This window comes from Centroberyx gerrardi, chromosome 9, assembly GCF_048128805.1.
Source record: "Centroberyx gerrardi isolate f3 chromosome 9, fCenGer3.hap1.cur.20231027, whole genome shotgun sequence".
Classification (NCBI taxonomy): Eukaryota; Metazoa; Chordata; class Actinopteri; order Beryciformes; family Berycidae; genus Centroberyx; species Centroberyx gerrardi.
Window position 1 is genome coordinate 13106793 of NC_136005.1, and position 24017 is coordinate 13130809.

The 24017-nt window shown below is 44.2% G+C and overlaps 2 protein-coding genes across 2 annotated transcripts; one reads left to right on the forward strand and one right to left on the reverse strand.

The window, feature by feature from the left end:
* Positions 1-871: 871 nt before the first annotated feature.
* Positions 872-7904, reverse strand: atp5f1d (ATP synthase F1 subunit delta). The gene is made up of 5 exons (XM_071926015.2): positions 7677-7904; positions 6611-6764; positions 5369-5457; positions 1377-1506; positions 872-1010 (listed from the first exon to the last, which is right to left on the reverse strand). Exons 1-4 carry the CDS (start codon positions 7791-7793, stop codon positions 1384-1386), a joined length of 483 nt encoding a protein of 160 aa, XP_071782116.1. The 5' UTR covers positions 7794-7904; the 3' UTR covers positions 872-1010; positions 1377-1383.
* A 2511-nt stretch (positions 7905-10415) lies between these two features.
* cbarpb (CACN subunit beta associated regulatory protein b) lies at positions 10416-23964 on the forward strand. The gene is made up of 10 exons (XM_071926031.2): positions 10416-10527; positions 11532-11604; positions 14100-14248; positions 16620-16681; positions 17449-17611; positions 18268-18439; positions 18905-19057; positions 19483-19726; positions 20386-20575; positions 21910-23964. Exons 2-10 carry the CDS (start codon positions 11557-11559, stop codon positions 23465-23467), a joined length of 2739 nt encoding a protein of 912 aa, XP_071782132.1. The 5' UTR covers positions 10416-10527; positions 11532-11556; the 3' UTR covers positions 23468-23964.
* The last annotated feature ends 53 nt before the right edge of the window (positions 23965-24017 follow it).

Genomic DNA, 24017 nt, shown 5'->3' on the forward strand with positions numbered 1-24017 from the left:
CACTTTAGTATGTAACAAGTCTCTAATAAAGCTTTTAAAACAATTAGATACCAGTTTCATCATGGACATCAGCATGGTTATGACAGTGTTTACGTTTAAACACTGGTGAAAAGGGTGTCCGTCCGGCGTGTGCGCTCACACACACACACACACGCGCTTGTTAAAAGGCTCTGGAGAGTTTTGACATTCAAAATAAACCGGTTGTGGTTTCAGCTCTGAAAGCCTCGAGTCGGCACGTGGACGATGTCAACGCCTCCTGGAGCAGGTCTGAGCTGAACCCTATGGTTATGAAACAAGAGAAAGGCCCAGTTTTCCACAGGATGGGCAGTGAAGAATGACTTTTCCTGGCATTGCAACAGAAGCCTGAGGTCATAACAAACATACACTGCAAACACTTTTTAAGCACATCAAGGCAGTGATTGAGGGTTTCAAACAAGCCAACAGGCAACCCTGTACCCACATGTATAACAGCAAAAGTGACTAATACACAACCTCTGATCAGTTCTGATAGCGTTAACATACTTCAAAGACAGGAAGTTTCATAAATGAACTCATATTGAAAGAAACCACATCCAGTAGCGGTTATGCAACAAATACAGTGATAATGCCAATTCCTTCTCTGAAATAGTGGTTTGATGATAAGCAGACTCAAAATCTGATTATTGGAAATGCTTTGTTGCAATATACAGTATATAGCAGAGACATCTGCTGCCACCAAGTGGCAGAAAGGAGAATTACTACATAGCAGACAAACTTGCCCAGTACACTCTGTTTATAGTCAAGTAGCCTTTTCCCACACAATATGGGCTCAATCACATCTAATTAATTGCAGAGAGAGAGCAGGGTAAAAAAACAACAAAAAAAACTCAAGGTAATTCCAAATAAATTTATTTGTAATTGCATCCACTGTACAAAGCAAGCGTGAAATCTTGCGGTTACTGACTTGACTGAGCTGGGAAACAGACAGAGATGGACTGTTTAGTTCCTTCAAACCAACATAAAAGATTTACCTAGAGGGAGGAAAACAAAAACACTAAATTAGTAAGTTTTATACAGACACAATACATAACAGTATGTAAGCTGTATTAGTGTTTGATGACAGATTTCCTGTCAACATTTTCCACTTTGAATGATATTAACATTTCACATGCTGGATTTGGTGGTAGTCTACAATTGCACACAGGTGAAGTTATTGCCTCAACAGTGAAGGTAAAGTTCTGCATTATAAAACAATGAAAACATGGAAGTAAATAAAAAGGTGTGGTTCTAAATGGCCCTGCGTTATTATTCAAGTTGGATGAAAAAAATAAAATAAAATGTATGGCTCTGTACATGCCAAACAATCAGGTAATGCTACAGCAGCTGAGGTGTCGTACCACAGGTTTACTCCAGCGCCTTGACGATGGCCTCGTTGGCGTCTATGCTGATCTGAACCTCTGCCCTCAGCGCCTCGTCAGACGCACCGGCCATGTCAGACTGGGCCTTCTCCAGGTTGGCCTTGGCAGCCTGAGGACAGACAGATAAACAGAATGGGTATCGATGAAACACAACAGCAGAAGCTACTTTGATATAGCCCACAATTCAGATCTACTAACGAGGATGATTTTATTTTGATTGGAAAACAACTGCGTTAAAATGATCAATTGTAAGTCATATTTATCGATATGGTTCGGCTGTGGCTTCCTGAGTCAAATTATTTACCAACCAACCGGTCATGAGGCTGAGGCTATGAGCTGAATATGATTTGGTCCATCCTTGTTAAACCCACTTTAAATAGAGAAGCCTCTAACTAGGCAGAAAGTAGAACCTGCCAATCATCTTGCTATCCTGAAAACCTCCTATCCTTAACCTTAGTAATAGTGAATTAAAAAGAAGCTAGACAGAAAAAAAGAGCCGGCAAAACTTTCTATCATCCAGAAAGCCCGTTGAGGTTACGGGATGTTAAAAATCAGTGCAGCAAGGTCGGGGAGGAACGAGTAGAAAAGTGGGGAAAAAGACGAGCACAGAAAATCCCCACTGCCTCTTTGCTCTGAAAGCTCCATTTGTCACAGTAGCGATTAGAAACGAGAAATGCCAAACATAGCTGGAAGTTAAAGGTCTCCCAGTGGGGATTTGACACATCTGCTATAACTCAACAGTGACTGACCTTTCCCTCCTTATTAACAGCGTGGGCCCATGTGCATTGTTACTGCAGAGTGGAAGAAGACAAGGAAATAATAACTCATTTACCGCTATGAAGTCAACTTGACAGTGACACTGGCACTGCCCAAGGTCAAAGAGAAAGACACCTCCATGGTGAGTGTGTAATAACGCAGTCTAGTATTAACAAGATTGACATTTAAACAAGGACTTGACGTTGAAATCTAAATACAAGACCGACGAACGTGGATCATCATCAACTGGGAGGTGATCGTCGGCACAGCGGATTGAAAAAAATAAATTATCTAGTCCAGGGTCAAAGAAGTGTCTCTCGCTGTCAAGGACCATCTGCCAAACTAGGTTGAAGGATCAGTAATTACACAAGCCTGAACAAATTGGATATGGACACTCATCACACAAATCTCATTAAAACATAAAAGATCCATATCGAATTGACTAACCCACGCCGAACTGACATTTGAAGACGTAATTTGTCAACACTTTGAGTCATCCCTGCTGGATGTTCAGAGTGAAACTACGAGAAGATGGCACCAATGATTTCACATGTTCCCAAATGTGAAAGAAGTGTGGCCAAGCAGATGTCCTGAGCTCATTTCAGAAACAACAACAAAAAGACATTACGATCTGACCATATGTGTAAGTGTGAGAACAACTGACCTGGGGACACTCAGAACTGTGGTGAGAACTGAAACTTGGCCACTTCTAGCAACAGAGACTATGACTGTTCTTCCAAGCGAACTTTGTTGTAAAGTTTCTGGACAGAAACAATTTTTTTAATGGGTTTAGAGATATTGGCAATGTTTTGCACCACGGAGATAAAAAAGAAAAAGTAATTACATCAAACCAGGAAGCTGTCAACTGTACACACATCGTACACTGTTACTACATGTTACAACGTTGTTATTTTTTTGGTAATACTTTTGATCCCTGGAAGAGTAATTCATCTTTTTGCTTGCCCACCCCCACAGGGAGGTCAAAGTTCAGGGTCAGCTACAGAACAATGGAGCTGTTAGGGATTCAGTGTCTTGCTCAAGGACACCTCAGCAAGGCAGATATTTACTGTATGGTATCTGCAGGTTTCAGAAAGCAACATTTAAGACTGTTTAAGACCTTTTGAATGCTACCTGGAATTGAATTGAAAACCAATTTAAAAACTAAAACATTTTTTACAAAGCTGGCAAAACCAGCCTGTTTATAACTGAACATAGCTAAAGAAAGTTCTGAAAATATAAATGGTCAGTATAAGAAAAAAAGACAGCAAAGACAGGAAATTAATTGTTAAGGAACATGAAGTCCAATTGTGTTTAGTAAAGCAGACATGAAGTACAAAGAAACCTGTCGTCATGGTGAAAAAATAAGACCTCTAATAACTGTATTTAAGATATTTTAATACTTATTAAGGCCTTAAATTTAGATTATTTACTTAAAGACTTTGAAGGTTTTGAACATCAGGCGGTCCTCATGCTCGCTAAACCACAAATGCCACAAAAGGTGATTCCTGTCATTTATTGATTCCTCATTAAAAATATGTCAAATAAAATCATCATAAACCATCAGACCACTTAAAATAGAGATCAGTGCCCCTCTTAGATGGCTATAGCATCAAAGCATATATCTGATCATTTAGATTTCAACATGCAGTTGAATAGAGGAAAAGGTCAGACTATGGAGAAGGCCGATCCCTCGTCATGCCCCTCTCTGGACAGTGTTCCACAGAGAGATGATGGAGAAACAAATAACACAGTGAGGCCAGGAGGAACCAAGAAAAATATTTTTAGATTTGAAAACCACTGTGATCTTTAGGGATGTAACAATACAGTCAGGTAACAGTTTGGTTTGATACATGATACTGGGTTCACAGTTCAGTGTTATCAGGATATTTTGAACAAAATCTGAATTAAGACAATTATGACAATGAATCACTTTTTATTTCTTTATAAATAAATAAACATTTCTCACTGGAAAGCTATGCTTTTAAGACCTCTGAAATCATATTTAAGACTCAAACACAACATTTAACCACACACAACAGCAACTGGAGTTTTTCTATTTTGTTGTAAATGGTGCAGCATGTTGCTAGTGTTACCTGTAAGGCAAGGCTCTCTAACAATACTTGCAAACAGTCTTTGTCTTGTGAGTCGTCTTGTTGCCGTTTACTTACTTCATTGGAAACCCAAAAAGTTGCCATGCAGCAGAATTAAAACATGGCGGAGCAACCTGAATCTCAGTTTCACCCGAGTCAGTCTTGATGCCTGCTTTGTCTACACTGTAGTGAGTTCAGATGGGCTCACCAGAAGACGACCAGCTAAAACTTGCTAGCTTTCGCTCTCTAGTGTTCCAACCATGCAAAAGATAAAAGACCATTCTGAATGTAATTTCATAGATATTAGACTGCAGCTGAAATCACAAATATTTTTTCAACTCCATAATGCATATCACCAAATTTTTGGATCACAAAATTTCATGTCACCAACTTTCATTACATCCCTTGTAATCTTAAAGCATAAAGATGCAACTTTGGCCTAGATTTGGTTGTAAATGTAGGCTACACCTAAAGCATAAGAATTCAGTATAGATGCAGCTCTAGTATATATACACTCACCAGCCACTTCATTAGGTACACCTTACTAATACTGGGTAGGTATCAGCTTTCAGCTCAGTGTCAACCGGCTACCAAAGTGACATCTGCCTCAAGGTTCGACGTGTTGCATTCTGAGATGCTTTTCTGCTCACCACAGTTGTAAAGAGGTTATCTGAGTTACTGTTGCCTTTCTATCAGTTCGAACCAGTCTGGCCGTTCTCCTCTGACCTCTGCCATCAACAAGGCATTTTCGCCCAGAGAACTGCCGCTCACTGGATATTTTCTCTTTTTCGGACCATTCTCTGTAAACCCTAGAGATGGTTGTGCGTGAAAATCCCAGTAGATCAGCAGGTTCTGAATTACTCAAACCAGCCCGTCTGGCACCAACAACCATGCCACGTTCAAAGTCACTTAAATCACCTTTCTTCCCCATTCTGATGCTTGGTTTGAACTTCAGCAGATCGTCTTGACCATGTCTACATGCCTAAATGCATTGAGTTGCTGCCATGTGATTGGCTGATTAAATATTTGTGTTAACAAGCAGTTGAACAGATGTACCTAATGAAGTGGCCGGTGAGTGTATATGTGTGTATATACTGGAGCGAGGTGGACGCCATCTCTACTCACTGCAATGTCCAGCTGGTCCAGGGGAACAGCCTCCTCAGCCAGCAGCTGCACTGAAGAATCAGCGTTGACTGTCACTGACCCACTGCTCACTGTCAACACACACACACACACACAAACAAACATAACAGTAAGTACATATGCCCACATAGCACATTAACCACACTGCCATATGCTTTACAGTGAAGCCAAACAGCCTCAATGTGAACATTACTTTAGCTTCCTGACATGGCTGACCCCTGCTGGATGGTCCACATCCAGGCTGTTAAGCCAAAACATTAGAGCTTGCTCACAAGCATTTCAGCTACTTAGATGATGCCATACAGTCCTACCGGCCCGTCCCACAGTACGAGGAGAAACAAGAAGCCTTTCCAGTTAAGTCTGTGTCTCAAGCCAATGAGAGTAGCTGCTTGTCCAGCCATGACACAAATCTGACTGGATATCATGGTTGCATTCTTGCCAGCAAAGTGATGGGCAAGAGGATCAAGGCTGCTTGGTTATAATGTAACACTGAACTCAACAATTAGGTCTGAAGTAGCTGGACTCGCTAACTGCCACATGCAAACTCATTTATTATCCATGGCACATAATTTAGGAGGGTGATTAGACAGTTGTGCTGGAAGTGTGCAATTATGAGAATAATGAACCTGCTCCAGCTTATGAAAATTGAGTATTCACCCAGGTCATGGTATACTTAGTCAGATATTTGTATTTCAATTGGGACAATTATCCATCAAAATAGCTTTGTTATGATATTACAGAATTGCCTCCAGCTAAAATTTCAAAATATGTGCTTGCTGTGCACAGCATTGCCTAAGCAATGTACACCAAATCAACCGATTACATTGTACTTTTCCACCAGATTTTGCAGTGTGAATATTGAGAATGACACCATTGCCATTTCTAATGATCTTGTGAGGGCAGATATTGACATTTGAAGAGGCAGATAGGAAAAAAGTAATGACATCAAACCAGGAAGGTGTCAATCCACATGGTCCACTGTGAACATATTAATAGATAGTGATCTCTGAGATTTATTGCTTACTTGTCAAAAATGTGTCAAATAAATCGTCATTAGACTCCACACATAAGATAAGCACCACTCTTTGGTGGCATTAGCAACACAGCATAAAGCTTTCACCATTAAGCTTTCATCATTCATTTGAACAACAGGAAAAATCACCGACTAGTGGGTAGGCATTTCCCCAATTATAAACTTCTGTTTCTGTCAAGCATAAATCTTACCAAAGTATTTAGCGGCGGAGCCGTCGTCATTGAAGACTGTGACGACCCCGGGCCTGAGCACCTGCAGGGTGGGTACGTGGGCAGGAAGGATACCAAACGCACCGGTCAGCGTGGGGACATCTACCTGTTTCACACTGGCCCCGTTGAAGAACACCTGGGAGAGGAAATACAGACATACATGCAGTGAATTACAGCCCTATCTGAGGAATTTAAACTATACCAAATGATCAGTATTCAAAGTTGCAGCTTCAGTAACTAATCTCAGACTGTAACCTGTAATGTATTGAAAACAGCAGAGCCTCCTTATCAAAAGGCAATATAATGCAATACACTTTCTATAGAAAGTCTGTCACTTTTCCATGTAATTCGTTTAATGCATGAGGATATGAATGTTTTTGTTACAAGACATTCTTATTATTGCATATCAGTACTGCAGTTGAAGACATCAAGTGTCTTTAGTAACAAGTGGATATAAGGAGCGCTGTTTGAAGATGGACACTGCAAACTAGTTTGGCACAGGACTGAAATATTAAAACAAGTTTCTGGAACAGGAGGTATAGCTAAGCCCTGGCATGAATGTCAAGGTTACAGCCTGTTTTAAAGTAGTCATACATAATGGCCTATGACCGAGCTTGACATGTCAAACAAACTCCTACCTATTTGCAAACGCATGCATGTAAAGGGATTAACTTGAATTATCAGGACTAGACACGGGCAATGCTTCAGTGGTCACCGGTGCAGACACCAAAGACTTCCCTTTAGACTGAATGACAGCTAGCTAACATCACTTGACATTTAACATTAGCTAGCTAAGCTAACCCGCTAAGTTAATAGTGCATGTGTCCAGTCTCAGTTGTGTGTGTGACTTCAAAAAAATGTGCACGACAACGAAACCGAAAACGCATTAGTACAGAACTGCAAAATGACATGTAAACTGAGTTATCTGCAAACTGTGCTGAAGATAACGAGCCATCAGTGCATTCAAACTAGAACGCTAAGGTTAGCTGTTAGCTAGCTAGCTAGCTAGCTAGGCCCGAGAAGCCTCGCTGATCGCAGCCTCTCCTACCTGTGTCGGGGAGGCGAAAGTGAAGGACATCTGCGGAGCTCCGGAGGCGGCCTCGGCGTAGCACCGAGCCTGCCTCAGCACGGGCAGGGAGCGGCGGAGAAATCTTGCTGCCATCATACTGGAGAATTATAGTTTATTCGGGGTAAATGTGAATGACAGAGTTCCCCAAGCCCTTGCGTGAAGCCAGTCAGTGTGTGCGCTTGGTAGGACAAGGACGTTGGTAACCTTCCCATAAGGCTTTACGGTGGTGCAGAGGATGCAGGGAAGTGTAGTCTGTAAAACGGAGAAATGCAAGCTGGTGGATGTAGTCAACGCCTGGAGGTGAATATAAGGTTCATTATAAGGCAGTTTATCGCGTTGTGTATTAGGCTATCAATTGTCATCATATGAGCTACTTTTAAAAACTCAGTCCGACCAATGGGTTACAATTTAGTAACAGACTCTGTGTCGAGCTTCAGATACAGACAAAGAGTCTCTGGTTTTAGTAAGCAACTGAGCCAGAAACAGCGTTTCTATTTTATGTCTTGCTGGGTTTACGTCAAATACAACACTGAGTGGAGATTAAGTGTCCCGCATTGGCAAAACATTTATTTTTATATATATATATTTTTTATTTATTTATCTATTTTATCTAGTAAGGTATTGAGTATTCACTGCCAGTGGATGGCGCCATGAACACATGGACTACCATACACCAGGACTGGACCAACATTGCTGCCTTTTGTGTGCTTGTAAGGATACCCCCCCCCCCCCCCCCCCCTCCCTCCCTCTCTCTCTCTCTCTCTCTCTCACACACACACACACACACACACACACACTCACACACACACACAAGACTCAATTGTTATTACACTCACAATCACAGACCTCTGATGAAGCAAAAATTCGTGGCTGTGATGGGACATACTGTATGCACCCTCTGTCTCATTACCACTAAACACTAAACACAGTTGCAAACGAGTGAATGAGTATCCAATATGATGGATAATGGATCAATAAAAATAGTAGAGTAATAAACAGTATTGGAGACAGTAAAAGCATGAGTAGGCTAGATTAGTCTAGCGCAAAAATAGCAATGAATAGAGGAAAATATAGCAGTTGACATTCAGGCTTCCCCTTGATTAGACTCAGTGATTTCTATAGCTGTGAGGACTCAGCATCAGGATGATTTTGAGTGGAGCACCTTCAATCACTCCGCTTTACCTCACTCCTTACGTCACGTGGTGCGTCTCTGACTGGGTGGTGGGTGTGTCTTAAGCATTGGGGTTTCATTCATAAATACTTTTAGCCTTAAAATCCAAATTAAAGTGTTCAGCGAGAGTTTCATGTTATTGGCTTTGCCCATACACCCTTTCATGGACCGTATTAATTGAGTAGGTGAGTGGTATCTTTGCTGCATGCGTGCATGATTATTTGTAGGACCCATTCAAATCGCAGGCTACCTTCTGTCGGTGTCACTGCACACTGATGAAAATCATAAGCGGCTGAGAAATATCAAGATGGCATGTTTATTAGCCTTGTTGGACTCGTTGGAGTTTAGCTCGTTTCATCCATGTTTTTTAGGTTTACTTGCGGCTTAATTTCACGTGTGAAGTTAGTGATGTGATGTGATTTTGCATTCCTTGCAGGAGATGGTAAACCTCCATAAGGAAACTGCTGCCACTACCAGAGCCGATGTTCATTATTTTCTTTTTCCGAGAAAAAATTATCGCAGTACCGGGCAATTATATGAGTGTGTATAGGCGCGCCCATTTCTCCTATAATAAACAGGTTATTATAAGGTCCAAAAGGAACTGTTACAATTTGATTTTGTTCTAGTCGAGGTATTGAGTAGTGAGCTAATTATTCTTATGTTATAGGATGATAAATAAAAGGCTATTCGAAAAAATTAACCGCAAACTTATGTATTTATAACAGATATATCCCGTGTGAGATACGCGTAATGTTGCTGCTAGCCTGAAATTTTGTTAAGCAAGAGAATCGGGACGGGATATGAAATATAGACTTAAGCTGGGAGACCCATGTCTGACCATCTGCTCAGTCAACTAATCAATACTGGAACAATCTCCATGTACATGATTAATCATTATGCCATATTCAAGTGCGATAGCTTTAACAGCACTTACAAGCCTACAGTAAGCACTTCTCAGTAAAGGATTAGTCTACCAATTTACTCTCTATATGTTGTATGTTTGTTTGTATGTTCATACTTTTACAAATGACTGTTTGATGTCAGATGGTTGATTTTCCTTGGTTGAATCTCTTGATGCCAAACAGCTGACAGCATAGCATTACTTATGTAATTAGCTGTCCTTTTTATCTGGTTTTAAAAGTGTGTTGCGTTCAGTGAACAGAGTGAAGCAGTTGCAGCTTTCCTCAAGTTAAAAAGACCTCACCAAGGACATGTTGTGATGTTAGGCAGCCTATGTCTCGAGCCTGGTGAAGTGCAAAACTTGGTCCAAAATCATTTTTTTAAGATCATTACTAATGAAACAGACTCTGGGAGCTGGTCAGTGCAGCTTAAATCACAGAATTTCAGCAGAATGAGAATTTTGATGATTACAGTCACCTATGTAAAACTATTTGACTCCCCAAACTACAGAGAAACTAACCAAAGCAATCTATTTGTGTTGCCAGGCATGCAGCAACCCAGTCCTGTTGCTCCCGGGCCACTGGGCCAGCGCTGAGGGGAACACTGCTGCTCAGGCTCAGCTGGGGGGGCAGAGGTGGCAGAGGCAAGGCTGAGGATGCAGCAGGGGAGCTGAGGAAGAGCCAAGGAGCCACCGAGCCAGACACACACACACACACGCGCGCACACATCCAGAGCTGCTGCACACAGCCCTCCATCAGGGTAAGACGCTGGGTGGTAGAAAGCAGGATGTGGTACAGTACTGCAAGGGAAGCATTCTGGTCGCAGGCTGATGAGCGCCATTCCCGTAATGGTTTTCAGGCTTGGAGGGTAGAAACAGAGGCTGGTAGGCTGGCAGCAGAGAGCGAGGCAGTGGCAGCAGCATACAGGTTGTGGTACTGAAGTTGAGTGGATGTGGTGCAGTCGCTGGCAGGCAGGCAAGGAGTGCTGAGTGCTGCTGGCATGTTGCTTCTCCCCTGCTGGGTGAGTAGATCTACCGAGGAGGTGTTCATGTGTGTGTGTGTGTGTGTGTACGGTGTGTGTGTGCGTGTGTGTGGGGGCGTTTGGTGCAGCAGTAGCAGTATTAATGGCTATGATCTGTAAGAGGGAACGCATAGCAGCAGCGGTAGCGGCGGTAGTGGAGCTCAGCTGCTGGAGCCACTGCTTAGTAATAGGATGGTTTTGGTGTGTGTATGTGTGTGTGTGTGTGTGAGAGAGAGAGGTAGATAGAGAGTCTTCAGGCTGATATGGAATTATGGAGGACGATTTACAGCAGTGATGCTAACATTTTCATCCTCTGTGGGATTCAACGCACGCACACAAACACGCACGCACACACACACACACATTTGGTTTCTGCTTCATCTTGCAGTCTTTCATGGCTGTTAAGGATAAAACATCATTAGGATAGATTTTGTGCTGCATTGTTTTATACAAAAATGCTGCAAAAATGTTCAAGACAACATCTGAGTCCAGACTTTGATGCCTGATAAGTCAATTCACAATATTTTATAGACACGATTCTCTATTACTGGACCATCTTGATTCTATATATTCACAGTAGTTTTGTGCCATGTTTACATATCTGTTATTTATTTACACAGATAGTATGCAGTAGGCCTGGCATTTAAATCTGTCAGTTTGTGGTTGTCTTTGTGGTTTGATGAACAGCACCAGAGACCTTCATTTCCTTTGTATGTGTGTGTGTGTGTGTGTGTGTGTCTCAGGGGGACTCTCTAGCTGGCCTGGACCATGAGCAATGAGTCTACCGTCTGGAACATCCTACCAGAAAACTCCACAGTAAGTCTGGCTTTCACCACTTGCCTATTCTCAAACTTCCTGTGTGTGTGTGTGTGTGTGTGTGTGTGTGTGTGTGTGTGTGTGAACCGTACTCTCCCTCGTATTCTCTTCTGGCCCATTGACTGGTTAATAGAGAACATCCTGACCTGGACCTGAAATAATTCAATCTCTGATCTAATCTCAGCTTTAATTTCCCCTCTCAGAGAAATTACAACCTGACGTCAGAGTCTAGCGCTCATTAACACTTGCTGTGCTCTCGCCCTCGCAGTGTGCAGCACAACTCGCCACGTACAGGATTATGCGTCTAACATCTAGAATACTACGTTATCTATCGGTAACCTTGGTTGCCATGTCACTCTGATATTGCCGTGAAATGACGAGGCCTGCAGACCTTTTCTATTCTGCCACTCTTGAATTGCCATCCATCTTTTCATTTATTCAATTTCAAGCCTGTTGAACACACAGCAGCCTTCATAAAGTCACGACTGTACACGGCCACAAAGAAATCTATTGAGGGAACAAAATATATTTACAATTTAAACCGGATAAATAATGACAATTAAAAGGATTTTTAATGGATATAAGGAATGCTGTTTGTATTACACTGTAAATTGTGTTTTGTAGATGTGACTGCATGATGCTTTATATTGTCTGACCAATATTGACAAAAACACTTTTTTTTGGTGTGGTGATATATCATACTTATGCAGTGAATGAAGAATCGGTTTCATACTGGCAAGAGATTTCCATCTCTCTTTTTTGTGCATGCTTTTGTGGATGTAAGAAACTGTTTCAGTCAAGGAAACAGGTTATTTCAAGATTTCAGAAACAAAGGCTTCCTCTGAAATGTTCCTCACAAAATTAACTGAATATTGTCGTCTCTAGCAGTCAAGCTAAGGTAGTGCAGAGTCTCTAGCCCAACCCCTTCGATGGTTAATTCTCTGTGAGAGCCTTCCCATATCTAAGGTACAGACAGGTTAATAGCCCTGGCATCCATTGATTAATTGCACTGTGGCGTTTATAGATTCACTGTATGAATGGTGTAATTGGGAAAGTAACACATCTGCTGCAGTTGATATGAAATGGCAGCATTTCATGTCGCAAATCTGCCAAGTTCGCTCTCACGTACAAACATTGATTATTTTTTGCACTTGGCACTTTCAAACATGATTACATGAATGGTGTACTGACACCATGTCATTGTATCCTATTACTAAAATGTGAGCTCTGAATCTGAACTGAAATAACACCATGCATATTTCATAACTTAGGCGGGTAGTACTGTGTTACAAGTAACAGAGGAGGCATCGGAGGAAGAAAATATGATGGTGGGTAGAGAGAGGAGGTGTTTCATTCATTCAGCTTTCTCTCACCTGAATCCCTCGGCTCACAAAGGGACCGAGGGAACAATCAACCAGCAGCCCAGCTACAAGTGGTTTCCGCAGTGCTTTGATGTTCATGTGGGAAGCTTTTTGTTTTTGCTCTCTCTCTCTCTCTCTCTCTCTCTCTTTCTCTCGCTCTTACACCAGTGCACTGAACGTCTAACCTCAGGACAAGAGCACACCTGCCTCCTTTCCCTTTATCTCCTTTTCTTCCCCTCACTGCCTACTCACAAATTTTTGTTGCATTAAGGTGCAATCACCAAGCTCACTCCTGAAACAATGGAGTCGCCCGAACGATTAAAATCACATACAATTTACATCCATGGGCGCAATAGATACCTCCCGTGGGTCATTTTGAGTGTCCTAAAATCGAAATAAAGGGTTATCTGACCAGTAATTTGGCACCTCTGTTCTTTGATGCTGTGATCGCAGTCATTCTCCCATTCTCTGAGCCAATTTTACAACATTTTCGATTTTTAGTGATACTCTATCGATCCCACAAAAAGGAAAAATTCTGTTTTTTCTGTGCTTGCCCCCCTCCACAGCGAGGTCAGAGAGCAGGTAAAGAACAGCGTCCCGGGAGCTGGTAGGGATTCAGTATCTTCAGCAGAGTGGAAGCTCGCTGCCATGAGGGCTTGAACCCGGGCCTTCCACTTGAACGACTGTGTTGTGTTGTGTATGTGTGTGCTGGAGGGATGGCGGGGGACTGTGAGTGTGCATGTGTGTCTATGTGGGTTCACTGCCAGCTGCAGTGTCAGCCCTGCACGTCTCCTTCGCTTTAGTTCCCGTCTCATCTGTCTCAACTATCAACGTCAAGACATTTCAAGCAGCATCAACTAAAGCCTAGATGATGGCTCAGAGATCTATTATAAGTCCCTCAGACCTCATGCAATATCAGATACAACTCAGCAGGATTAGGTCCTACACCTCCTCTGCCACACAAGTATTAGCCCTTTACAAGGTCTGAATTGTTTTCTGATTCCTTCTGAGACTACAACTACCTACTGTCTCTCCCCCACCTCTCTCTTACTCCCTTTATCTATCTATCTATCTACAGTATCTATCTGTCTATCTAACTATCTGTCTGTTTTCGCCCTCCTCTCCGTATCCCAGGAGATCCCATTCGAGGCGACGGGGCAGCAGGATGGCTATGTGCTCCTCCTGGTGATCCTCTCCATCTTCCTGGTAGGAACGCTGATCTTCATCTTTGTCCTCCTCATCGTCTGCCGTCGCTGCTGTCGAGAAGGGCGGCGCTATGCCAGGTGAGACGCGCACACGCCGCACACACATTCAGGCATTTAACTGCCACTCTTACCCAGAGCGACCAGTGAATGCAACAGCGGAACAAGCTGAAATGAGAAGATTCCCAACATTATAAGCATTAAACAGTGAGGACTGATCATGTAAGCGAGAAGTGAAAAGAGCGACAAAATAAGAGCGAAGGAGAGAGGTGCTGTATAAGGGATTGTTTTTGATGTTTTTGCTTGCACACACATTCAAGTGCATACAGTTTGTTGACAGAAACCGCTCTTCCTGAGCTCACATGCAACTACTATTTAGAGATAAACTGGTGTTCCCACTCAATGCGTATAATTGCGCAGTAAATAGGGCTCATTGTAATTGCAAATTAAGCTAACCACTCAAATCCTCCTGTTTGCTCCACCCAGTGCATCTCAAACCCATCTTCAGTATGATTCATGTAAGAGCGGCGAGGGTGTTCAGTTTGGTACAAAACAGTTTGTGCATACACAAATCTGTCACTCAGGGATACAGAGACAACTGCTGAACAACTTAAAGCATGTTTATAATAACAGAAGGCCGTGTCGCAGTAGGCGGCAGGAACAAATGATGTAACTCTATAGATTATCATGTAAGCATGGTAAAGCAGGATGGCACAATGCATTAACTCACTATAGAGATCTGTCGTTTGTTTGTCAAGGCCCCCGCGGGGCTGTTATGAAATCACCTTGATGGAAACACATTCAATATTCATGCTCATTTATTTGTGATTCATCTGCGTTCATTCAGCAGTAACATGCATACCCTCAAGATGCTTTGTCCCTTTCTGCAGCAGCAGGCAGGCATCATCACTAATACTTGAATATGAGAACACAGCGGCTAGATGCAGATAAACAGAGAGTGCACAGAGGCTGAGACGGGAAAAGGCGAGGCTTGCCGGGGGAGAGCAGAGGAGAATCGTGCAGACTGGTACAAATGATGAGTGTAATGAGATTTCATAGCAGCCATCGGCGGTGATTAATCTCGCGCCTCACCCAGCCATGTGTGCACACAGAGAACGCGCACACACACACACACGCACACACACACACACACACACACACACAAACACACACTGGGGAGGAAGGGGGCACAGAGGAAATGAAAGAGAGAAGAAGCACAGATCTGGGTAGACAGAGAAATCCCTCAAGTCATTCACACACACACACACACACACACACACACACACACATACACACACACACGACTCATAGCATAGCACAAAGGAATCAGATGAAGAGAAATGATGGGGTAGAGATTTCAGTTTCTTCTTTCTGCCTCATAGAGCAGATTCTGGGCATGGGATTTGAGAAGCATGGAGGATCAACGGCAATTAAGGACGATATCAGAGGAAGTTTCTCCCTTTTAGAGATACTATCAGGATTCAGCTGCCACAGTCTGAGGACCTGCATTGCCCTAATTATCTCAACATTTAAGATGTACAGTAGGTCCCTTTGCCAAGAATCTCTAAATAAATTGACTTGCCTGGGTGAAGAAAGACAAAACAAACTAAGACAAGAATGTATACTACCAGTCAAAACACATGTTTTTCATTATCTTGAAGCCTTTTAATCTCAAGGCTTATGCTTAAATACTTGTTTTTTAGACAAATATAAACAGTGAAGTTGATGCCTATGTATGAATTTCTTTCCAAAGCCTTTGCCTTTCCATCAAGGCAAAGTGTGGCTACTTTAAAAAATCTAAAATATAAGATAGTTTTGGTTTGTTTAACACTTTTTTGGTAACTGCATAATTCCATTTGTGTTATTTCATAGTTTTGATGTCTTTACTACTATTCTAAAATGTGAAAAACTGTAAAAAAAATAAAGAAAAATGCGTGTCCAAACTTTTGATTGGTAGTGTACATTACAAAAAAATGCAAAACAATAAGAGGTTTACCCTGTATTTTCTTTGTGCCTTTAAAAGATGAGTGGAAACTTGCAATCCAATAAAGCGCCATGCTTTATCAGTTCAAGAGGTCCCCTGGCCCTCAAGGTTATCAAGTTACTGGCAATGATTTAGGCGCTCATTGATTATACAGCCAGCCAGCCAGCCAGACAGCAGGGGAACGACCTATGCAGTGAACATATGGCCTTGTCCTTTGTTGTCTTAGCTACATTTCTGTGGTGTCGGCCTGTATGTGTCCCTAAAGTGCAGGTAAGTGAGTCAGACTCAGTGAAAAGTCAAATAGCACCTCAGCGAAGGCGCGCCTGATGCGTGCCGACTGATCTTAGGGCCTTGTCGATGTGGCAGCCGATGCGGTCGCCTGTATCAGCTGGGTTCCACAGATGAAAGCCACAGACTTCAGGGGTAATCATGTCACAGCACTGATCTGAGTGTTTCTGTGTGCTCCAGGGCCAGCGATGACCCCGAGAAAACCAACACCACCTACATGGAGGAGTCTCAGCCCACGCATGGTAAGAGAAAAAAATGGATGAAGAGGGGAGGAAAGGAGGGAGGGAGGGAGGGAAGACGTGGGCGGAGGAACAGATAAGGGGGCAAGTGAATGAGAGAGGGAGGAATAATGGAGACGGGGAGGCAGAGGGATCGGATTGATGGAGGGATGCTAGAAGCAGGCGTATTTTTATCTCGTCAGCATAAAAGCGTGATCTATCCCATCAACATATTGCCATCTCAAACCAATTAGTTTAAGCAGTAGTGCCATTCCTGGAACACATTTTGAAATTTTGAGACCGGTGAATGCACTCTATCTCCAATGAAAATGATTTATTAAATGGCACCAACAGTTTGGCACTGAGCTGCTTTCGTAAGGCGTTTTTTTTTTTTTTTTTTTTAGTTCTCCAGTCAGCGTTTTGCCATATTACCATATAAACTCTCCACAAAAGTGTCGGAACATGAGCTGCTTGACTTCGCTGATACCGTCTGTCAGTGTAAATATAGATCTGAGTTGACTTCAGGCAGATTTCTCCTTGAGCTATGGTAATTCTAGAATATATTTCAATATATTAAACATTGCTTATTACTTGGGGCAAAGCAATATTAGTGCACATAAAAAAGGTGAAAAACATACAATTCTGAAGAACATTGGCTTTCATTTACTGTACGTAAGTTACAATTGCCTTGAATGAGCAAACCACTCTCTCTCTGTCTCTCATTCTCGCCCCTCTTTCTCCCTACTATCTCTCTATCTGCCCGTGCGTTTCCCCTTGGTCTCTCTGGACAGAAATCACCATCAGGGTAGATGAGTCGGACTGCCTGTCGGTGGCCAGCTCCCATGACCAGGAGACCGAGCGCTTCCTCTCCACGGGCACCACAGGCCGCCGCGTCTCTTTCAATGAGGCTGCGCTCTTCGACCACGGCAAGAAGGCCCAGGAGAAAGGCCGCAGGTCAGACAGACACTTCACACACACACACACACACACACACACACACACACACAAACACACATAACCATACGCACAAGCCCACAGTCAGAAATCTCTATACCATTCAGTGTTCAACTCTCAGCAATTTCCATGCACCCGAGCTCTGTTCCTCTTTAACAGAGATCAAAGGATGACCCCATTTTACTGTATCCATCTCTGTTATGTTGGTTAGTTAAGGGTTAAGTGAATGAATTCAGAATGCATTATGTATGCTATGGACACAAAGAGCTCTCACTCTCTCTCTATCTCATTATTTCTCAGTGGCCTACTTTTCTCTCAGAACCCCACCTAAGCCTGATATGCAAATGCTTCAGAAGGAAATATTCTGTTGGGCTAAATGTTAAGTGTAGCTGCGATGGGTTTGAAGTCAGATATCATTTTGTTGTCTATTGTGCAAGAATAAACTTATGTTGTGAATGATGCACAAAACAAATAAAGACATATGAAAAGCCTAGTTTTGTGGTTTTGAACATACAAAGAGTTGTATGCAAGCGTATGTCTCGTCTTAAAAGGATTTGTTGTTTTGTAATTGAACGCCTGTTACAAGTACACACAGTGTGGTGTGTGTAAGTGTCTGTGTGGTATTTAGCTTGTTATTTGACTCCATGTACAACCAGGTACACCCTGACCGAAGGGGACTTCCACCACCTGAAGAACGCCCGGCTTACACACCTCCACATCCCTCCCCCGGCCCTCAAGATAGTCACCATCCATGAGTGTGACTCAGCCGAGAACACCATCACCATGGCGACGCGTCCCGCCGCTAAGTCAGCTCTTTCCATCTTCCAGGTGACAACCCTGACCCGCTATTAGTCCTGATGCCTCGTTCGTCACGACCGGGGCCAATTAGAACATCAATCACTCGGGTCAGGCCGAGAAAATGTATCAACCTAATGTACCCAAACACGGGGATCATGGATCTTTCTGCCTCCTCATTTCAACAGGCCGTGTGCATTGATTTCCCATTTAGGTGAGGTTGCTCAAACACGGGTGCTGCACTGACAGCCCGGGAGGGAATCTGGACTTGATATTCATTAATAGATGTAGCCTCGATATGTTCAACTTAACTTCTCCAGAAAAGTTCCTCAGCGGCCAAGTAGACTGTGGTGCAGTGTGGTTGTACTGGACAGCTACCAGGTGTGATTATGTGTAGCTGGATGGCTGTGAAGCAGGGCTCATCAAATGATTAAAGAAATGTTCAAAGGGTTAAAGAAAAAAGTCAAATTATGTGTGTGTGTGTGTGCTTCCCTTCAGCCGATGCTGTGCCCCCTACCACAAACAGCGCTGACCAGCCTGAGCACCAGTCCCAGCTCTGCGCTTCCCGGAGACGCTCTCAACTCTGTGGTGGACACCAGCTTCAGCAAGAACGCCTCCGCCCCCGGCACCAAGGAGCCAAGCTCCAGCTCCGTAAGTCACCACCCTCTGTATGTTAACTGTCACACAGCTATGATAAAGACATTCAGAAATTCAGCATGTCAAATATCTCATGCCGTGTGTTAGATTTTGCACACAACTGCAGTAGCTCATGTTTTGAAACAAAGCCCATAGGTCAACATGGAGTTTGTGGAGTTAATTATTTGTAGAGTGAATAATTTTTGCAAGTCAGTCAGTCAGTAGGTCAGCCACTTGGTCAGCCAGCCAGTCAGTCAAGCAGTGAGCCATCCATAAAGAGGTTAGAGGGTCAGAGAGCCTGAGGGAGTGACAACAGAGTGGTGGTTGATGGGTAAACAAGGAAGACCCTGTGGAACAGCACTGTCAGTGGAGATTATACACAGACCACTGGTCCTGGCAGGTTTTTCTTTCTGACCATGTCTCTTTCTCTCTCTCCCCAGATTGAGATGATGGGAGCAGGGCCGCGGGGCAGAGGCAGTCCCAGCAGCGTGAGTGTGGGTGAAGGGGCAGCGGTGGGGAGCGCCGCCCCTCCTGGTGGTATCGGTGCAGGAAGCCAGGGGCCCGTGCTGCAGTTCTTCACCAAGCTGCGGCGCCACGCGAGTCTGGAGGGGGCCAGTCCCTACTTCAAGATCAAGAAGTGGAAGCTGGACAGCAGCCAGAGAGCCTCAAGTCTGGACACCAGAGGTAATGGATCCTTGGCGGCACATAGTGTATCAGCCATATTATTTTAAGTCTGTCTGCCAATGCATCAGAGATTGTGTGGGTTAAATAAGTGTAGTGTTTCATGTTGTTTATTGGTTATAACTGGTCATTGATCATAACTGAAAAAAATAGTACAATTGTATTATTTAGTACTAGTTGTTCCTTTCTTGTATTTCTATTTCTGTTCAGTGTTTTTGGAGGTGTTCCCTTGTGGTAAACAGACAATGGTTAAGCAGGGGGCTCCAGCAACCAACTGTGAGAAGCCTATTGGCTGTCAGTAGTTGGATACACACACACACAGACACACACAGACACAGACACACACAGACACACACACACACACGACAGATGGCTCAGTGACGCAGAGTTTGGTCTTTCCAAGGCGTGTTGAGCCTGACTGAATCCTCCCTGCCGATCCTCTTCATCCTATACACACACACACACACTCTCCTTCCTGCTTTTCCCCAAGTCCCCTTCTCCTCTCATACCAAGGGACCAACAAAGATCATAAAATCCCCGCTCAGAAATCTGGACTTTTGCTGGAAGCTATCTCCTGAATTAAAAATGTCACTTCAACCCTATCTCCTCCTGTTACACAATAACTTGAATTACATAACTGACCGTTCATTCTCATGTGCCAGGCTCTCCCAAGAGGAGACAGTTCCAGCGGCAGCGAGCCGCCAGCGAGAGCATGGACCAGGATGATAATGATGCGCATCACATAGACCTCATCCAGTACATCGCCCGCACCCAGGACATCACCTACTGTCCCAGCCAGCCCTCCACACGCCTCCTCTCACCTCCCTCCACACCACCCCCCTCCCTCGGCAGGTATCTTTAATTCCCTTGCCATTCATCCTGTCCACTGCTTTGCTGCCTTGCTCTCATTTCTTATAGCTAGAAAACCAACGGTAATGATCAAGGGTAATGCTCTGCTTGATACAGTAGGCTACAGCTCCAAGTCCCCATTCTCCACCCCTTTGCTTAAACATAAAGTGTGCTTTTGTTTTTTTTTCTTTTTGTTTTTTTCAATGTGGATATACAGTATAACCGACCTGGGTCAAACAGTAATTGCAAATAATGCTTTCACCTGCCAGATGGGTAGGATTTACCACATCAGGACAATTCACTCTTTGTCAATAAACATGTAAATAAAAATGGAAATTGTACTTTAACTTACAGAAAAGTATACTAAGTTGATTTTGATAATTTCCTGTTTGTCTTCCTGGCACTCGTGTGTCGTGCTATGTAGCAAACCTCACCCATTTGGCACTTAAGTAGATTAAAAAACGGCCTGTTAAGTATTTGTAAAAACACTGTTTAACCACGGTCTGATCTCTAAGCAATAGCGATATAACTGTAAACAAGTACTGGAAAACCAACCTCATGATTTAAAGCCACATGTAGGGGATTTCCAGAGTGCATTTTTCGTAGGAATTGGGACATGGGGCTTATTTCTGGCACAGGAAACCAGCCCATTCCATCGCTGACATGGTCTGATGATGTCATGATGTCCGAAATAGTTCGTAGTTCAAGGGTCATTGCGATCTTGTTACTTTACGTTTGGAGTTATGGCGAGGCCGAGTTTGCCAAACATAATCTGATTTAACAAAAATAACCACTCTCCTAAACGACTTTATTATATAGCCATTTATTTTCATTCACAAAATGGAAGTATTTAAGTAAACAAAATCAGTATTTCCTGTGTGTGTTTGTTTTCAAAAATAAAAGTAATTTCCTGGAAGTTGCCTTGAGCTAACAAAGAATCAGTGATTCACATTCATTTACAGTATATATTTATAGCTACTAACATAACTCAAGTCAGCTTATGTTTCATATGTATTCTTCAAATTGGCTCTGTCCCAAGACGAAAGGAGGAGGGAAATTCTCGGAATATAGAATAACGCGATATTACCGTTCAGCTGAGTTCAGTTTGTTAACAACATGCAACAACAACCATAGCAAGTCATGAATATCACTTCTCTGTGTACTGTGAACATAGTCATATCTCAGACAAATGTGTTAATTAGGTCCATGCTCTGGAACTGACCCTTGTTTTGTATGTGTGTGTGTGTGTGTGTGTGTGTGTGTGTTTCTCCTTCTCCCTCTCCCTCTTTATCTTTCACTCTCTCTTTCCTCTCTCCATCCCGGTGTTTACATTACAGGTTAGAGGTAGAGGTGATGGTGGAGCCCAGCTGCAGCCACGGTGGTCCAGGGGTGATTGGCCTTTCCCCTGATCCCCAAGAGGAAGTACTGACCCTGGCCAGAAGGGAAGGTGCTGACCCTTCGGACCCCCTAGATCCCCAGGACCCCCAAGCCCTTTATAGAGACATCTGGACCCTCCGCGCGTCGTTGGAACAGTACGCCGCCTCCGACCAGAGCAGCAACAATGACAGGAACTCGGTCTGCAGTGACGCTGACAGTGTGTGTTCGCTGGGAGGACGCACAGAGACAGAAAGAGGGGGGCTTCCCAGCTACCCATCTCAGGACTTAGGGGATGAGGCAGAGGGTGGAGAGGAAGACAAGGACTTGGCGGTGTATATGGACGATGGGTTGGGGGTGAAGGAGGTCAAGAAGAGGAAGCAGGAAAGCACGGAATCAGAGAGAGGGGGCAGCGACGGAGAGACGGGGACCCGTAAGCTGCTGCAGATGGACAGTGGCTATGCGTCAATAGAGGCTCCGTCCCGCGGCCCGGAAGACCTGCGGCTGTTTGGGAGCAGCAGCAGCAGCGGCAGCCCTAAAGACAGGACAGCTCTGGAGAGGAGGCACCACTTCACCAACGCAGGGCGAACCGGCACTATCGGTGAGAGCTTCGAGTCTCACCTCTTTGAGGAGGAGCCGGAAGATGAGGTGTTGCTAGGGGCCAGCGGAGGAGTTCCCATAGAAACAGGCGCTGGCCCATTGGGCTGGTCCCCATACGGTCAGATGTTTACACCCCGGGAGGCAGCGCAGCCCTCGCCCCAACCCCCAATCCTGCACCGGCGAGACTACAGCATAGATGAGAAGACGGACGCGCTCTTCCACGAGTTTCTCCGCCATGACCCTCAGTTCGACCAGCTGGAGTCGCCGCTGAGGAAGCACCGATCCCGCATCCACCTCCGCAAGCAGTGGCAGCGGCACAAGCAGTGGAGCGACCCTGGAGTCAGACTCTACCACTCCTCTTTCGAGAGACAGCGGACCCCCCTGCGGCGAGGCGACAGCGTGAACTACCCGCTGGACACAAGCTACCACAGCACGCTCCCACGCATCGTCAGCGCACCCGACGAGGAGGCCAGCGACGGGACCGGCAGCGCTCCCGAAACTCCAAAGGTGGAGGCCACATCTACTGAGGGTGGGGGGAAGGAGAGGGAGCAGGGTGTCAAGGCGAAAGTCGAGGGGGACAACAGCACTGTCAGAGACGAGGAGGACCAAGCCTCCCGTTCTCCCCCTCCTCTTCATCCCTCCATCTCGGAGAAAGATGGAGGGATGGGCGAGCACCCTGACCCTCAGGAGGACAGCAGACAGTCCGGACTCCCTCCCGAGCCCCCTGACAAGCGCTCGCCTCCTCAGCTCCCTGACTCCTCGGGCTACGGCCCTCAAACCATCACAGCCGAGCTCACGGACAAACTGACTGCTAACCTGGATGAGAGGCTGTACACGGGCCTTCGCAGGACCAAGGACACGGCAACTGAATGTGTGACTGTAACGGCCACACACGCTTCTCCCGACCACAGCCCAGTGTAGCAGGGCTCCAATCGTCCTCCTCGTCAACCTCACTCCTGCTGATACACACCTTTCTTTCTGTTTGACATCAGTCTCAACACAAATGGCTCTCTATATACAGTTTGAATGGTGTGATCCAGACCTTTAAACAGACACCGAAAGGTGTATGTGTTAAATCAGTCCATAGTTAAAGAATTCTCCCCAACTAACTGGGTAATTGTTGGGTACAGCGAACTCACTCGCAATGCAACCAGTCTGTCTTTATGCCTGTTAGCGTTACAAAGTTATTAATTCTTACCATTTTACATTTTGTTGACAATAAAGAAAGACAAAATAAAAAAATGGACATGGCAAATATATCACCAACAATCTAAAATTACATGGTTTTGAAGGGAATATGTTTTTTCCCATTAATTGTCTCTGTATGTCTATAGTCTATTTACTATCTACTTTTGTGTCTCTACTGCTGTCATTCCTCTCTATCCTCTCCAGTAAGAAAAGTGAAGCTGAGGGCCAGTACTCCCTCTGCACTAGTTGATCCACTGTGAAACCAGGTGCTATAAGGTGCAGA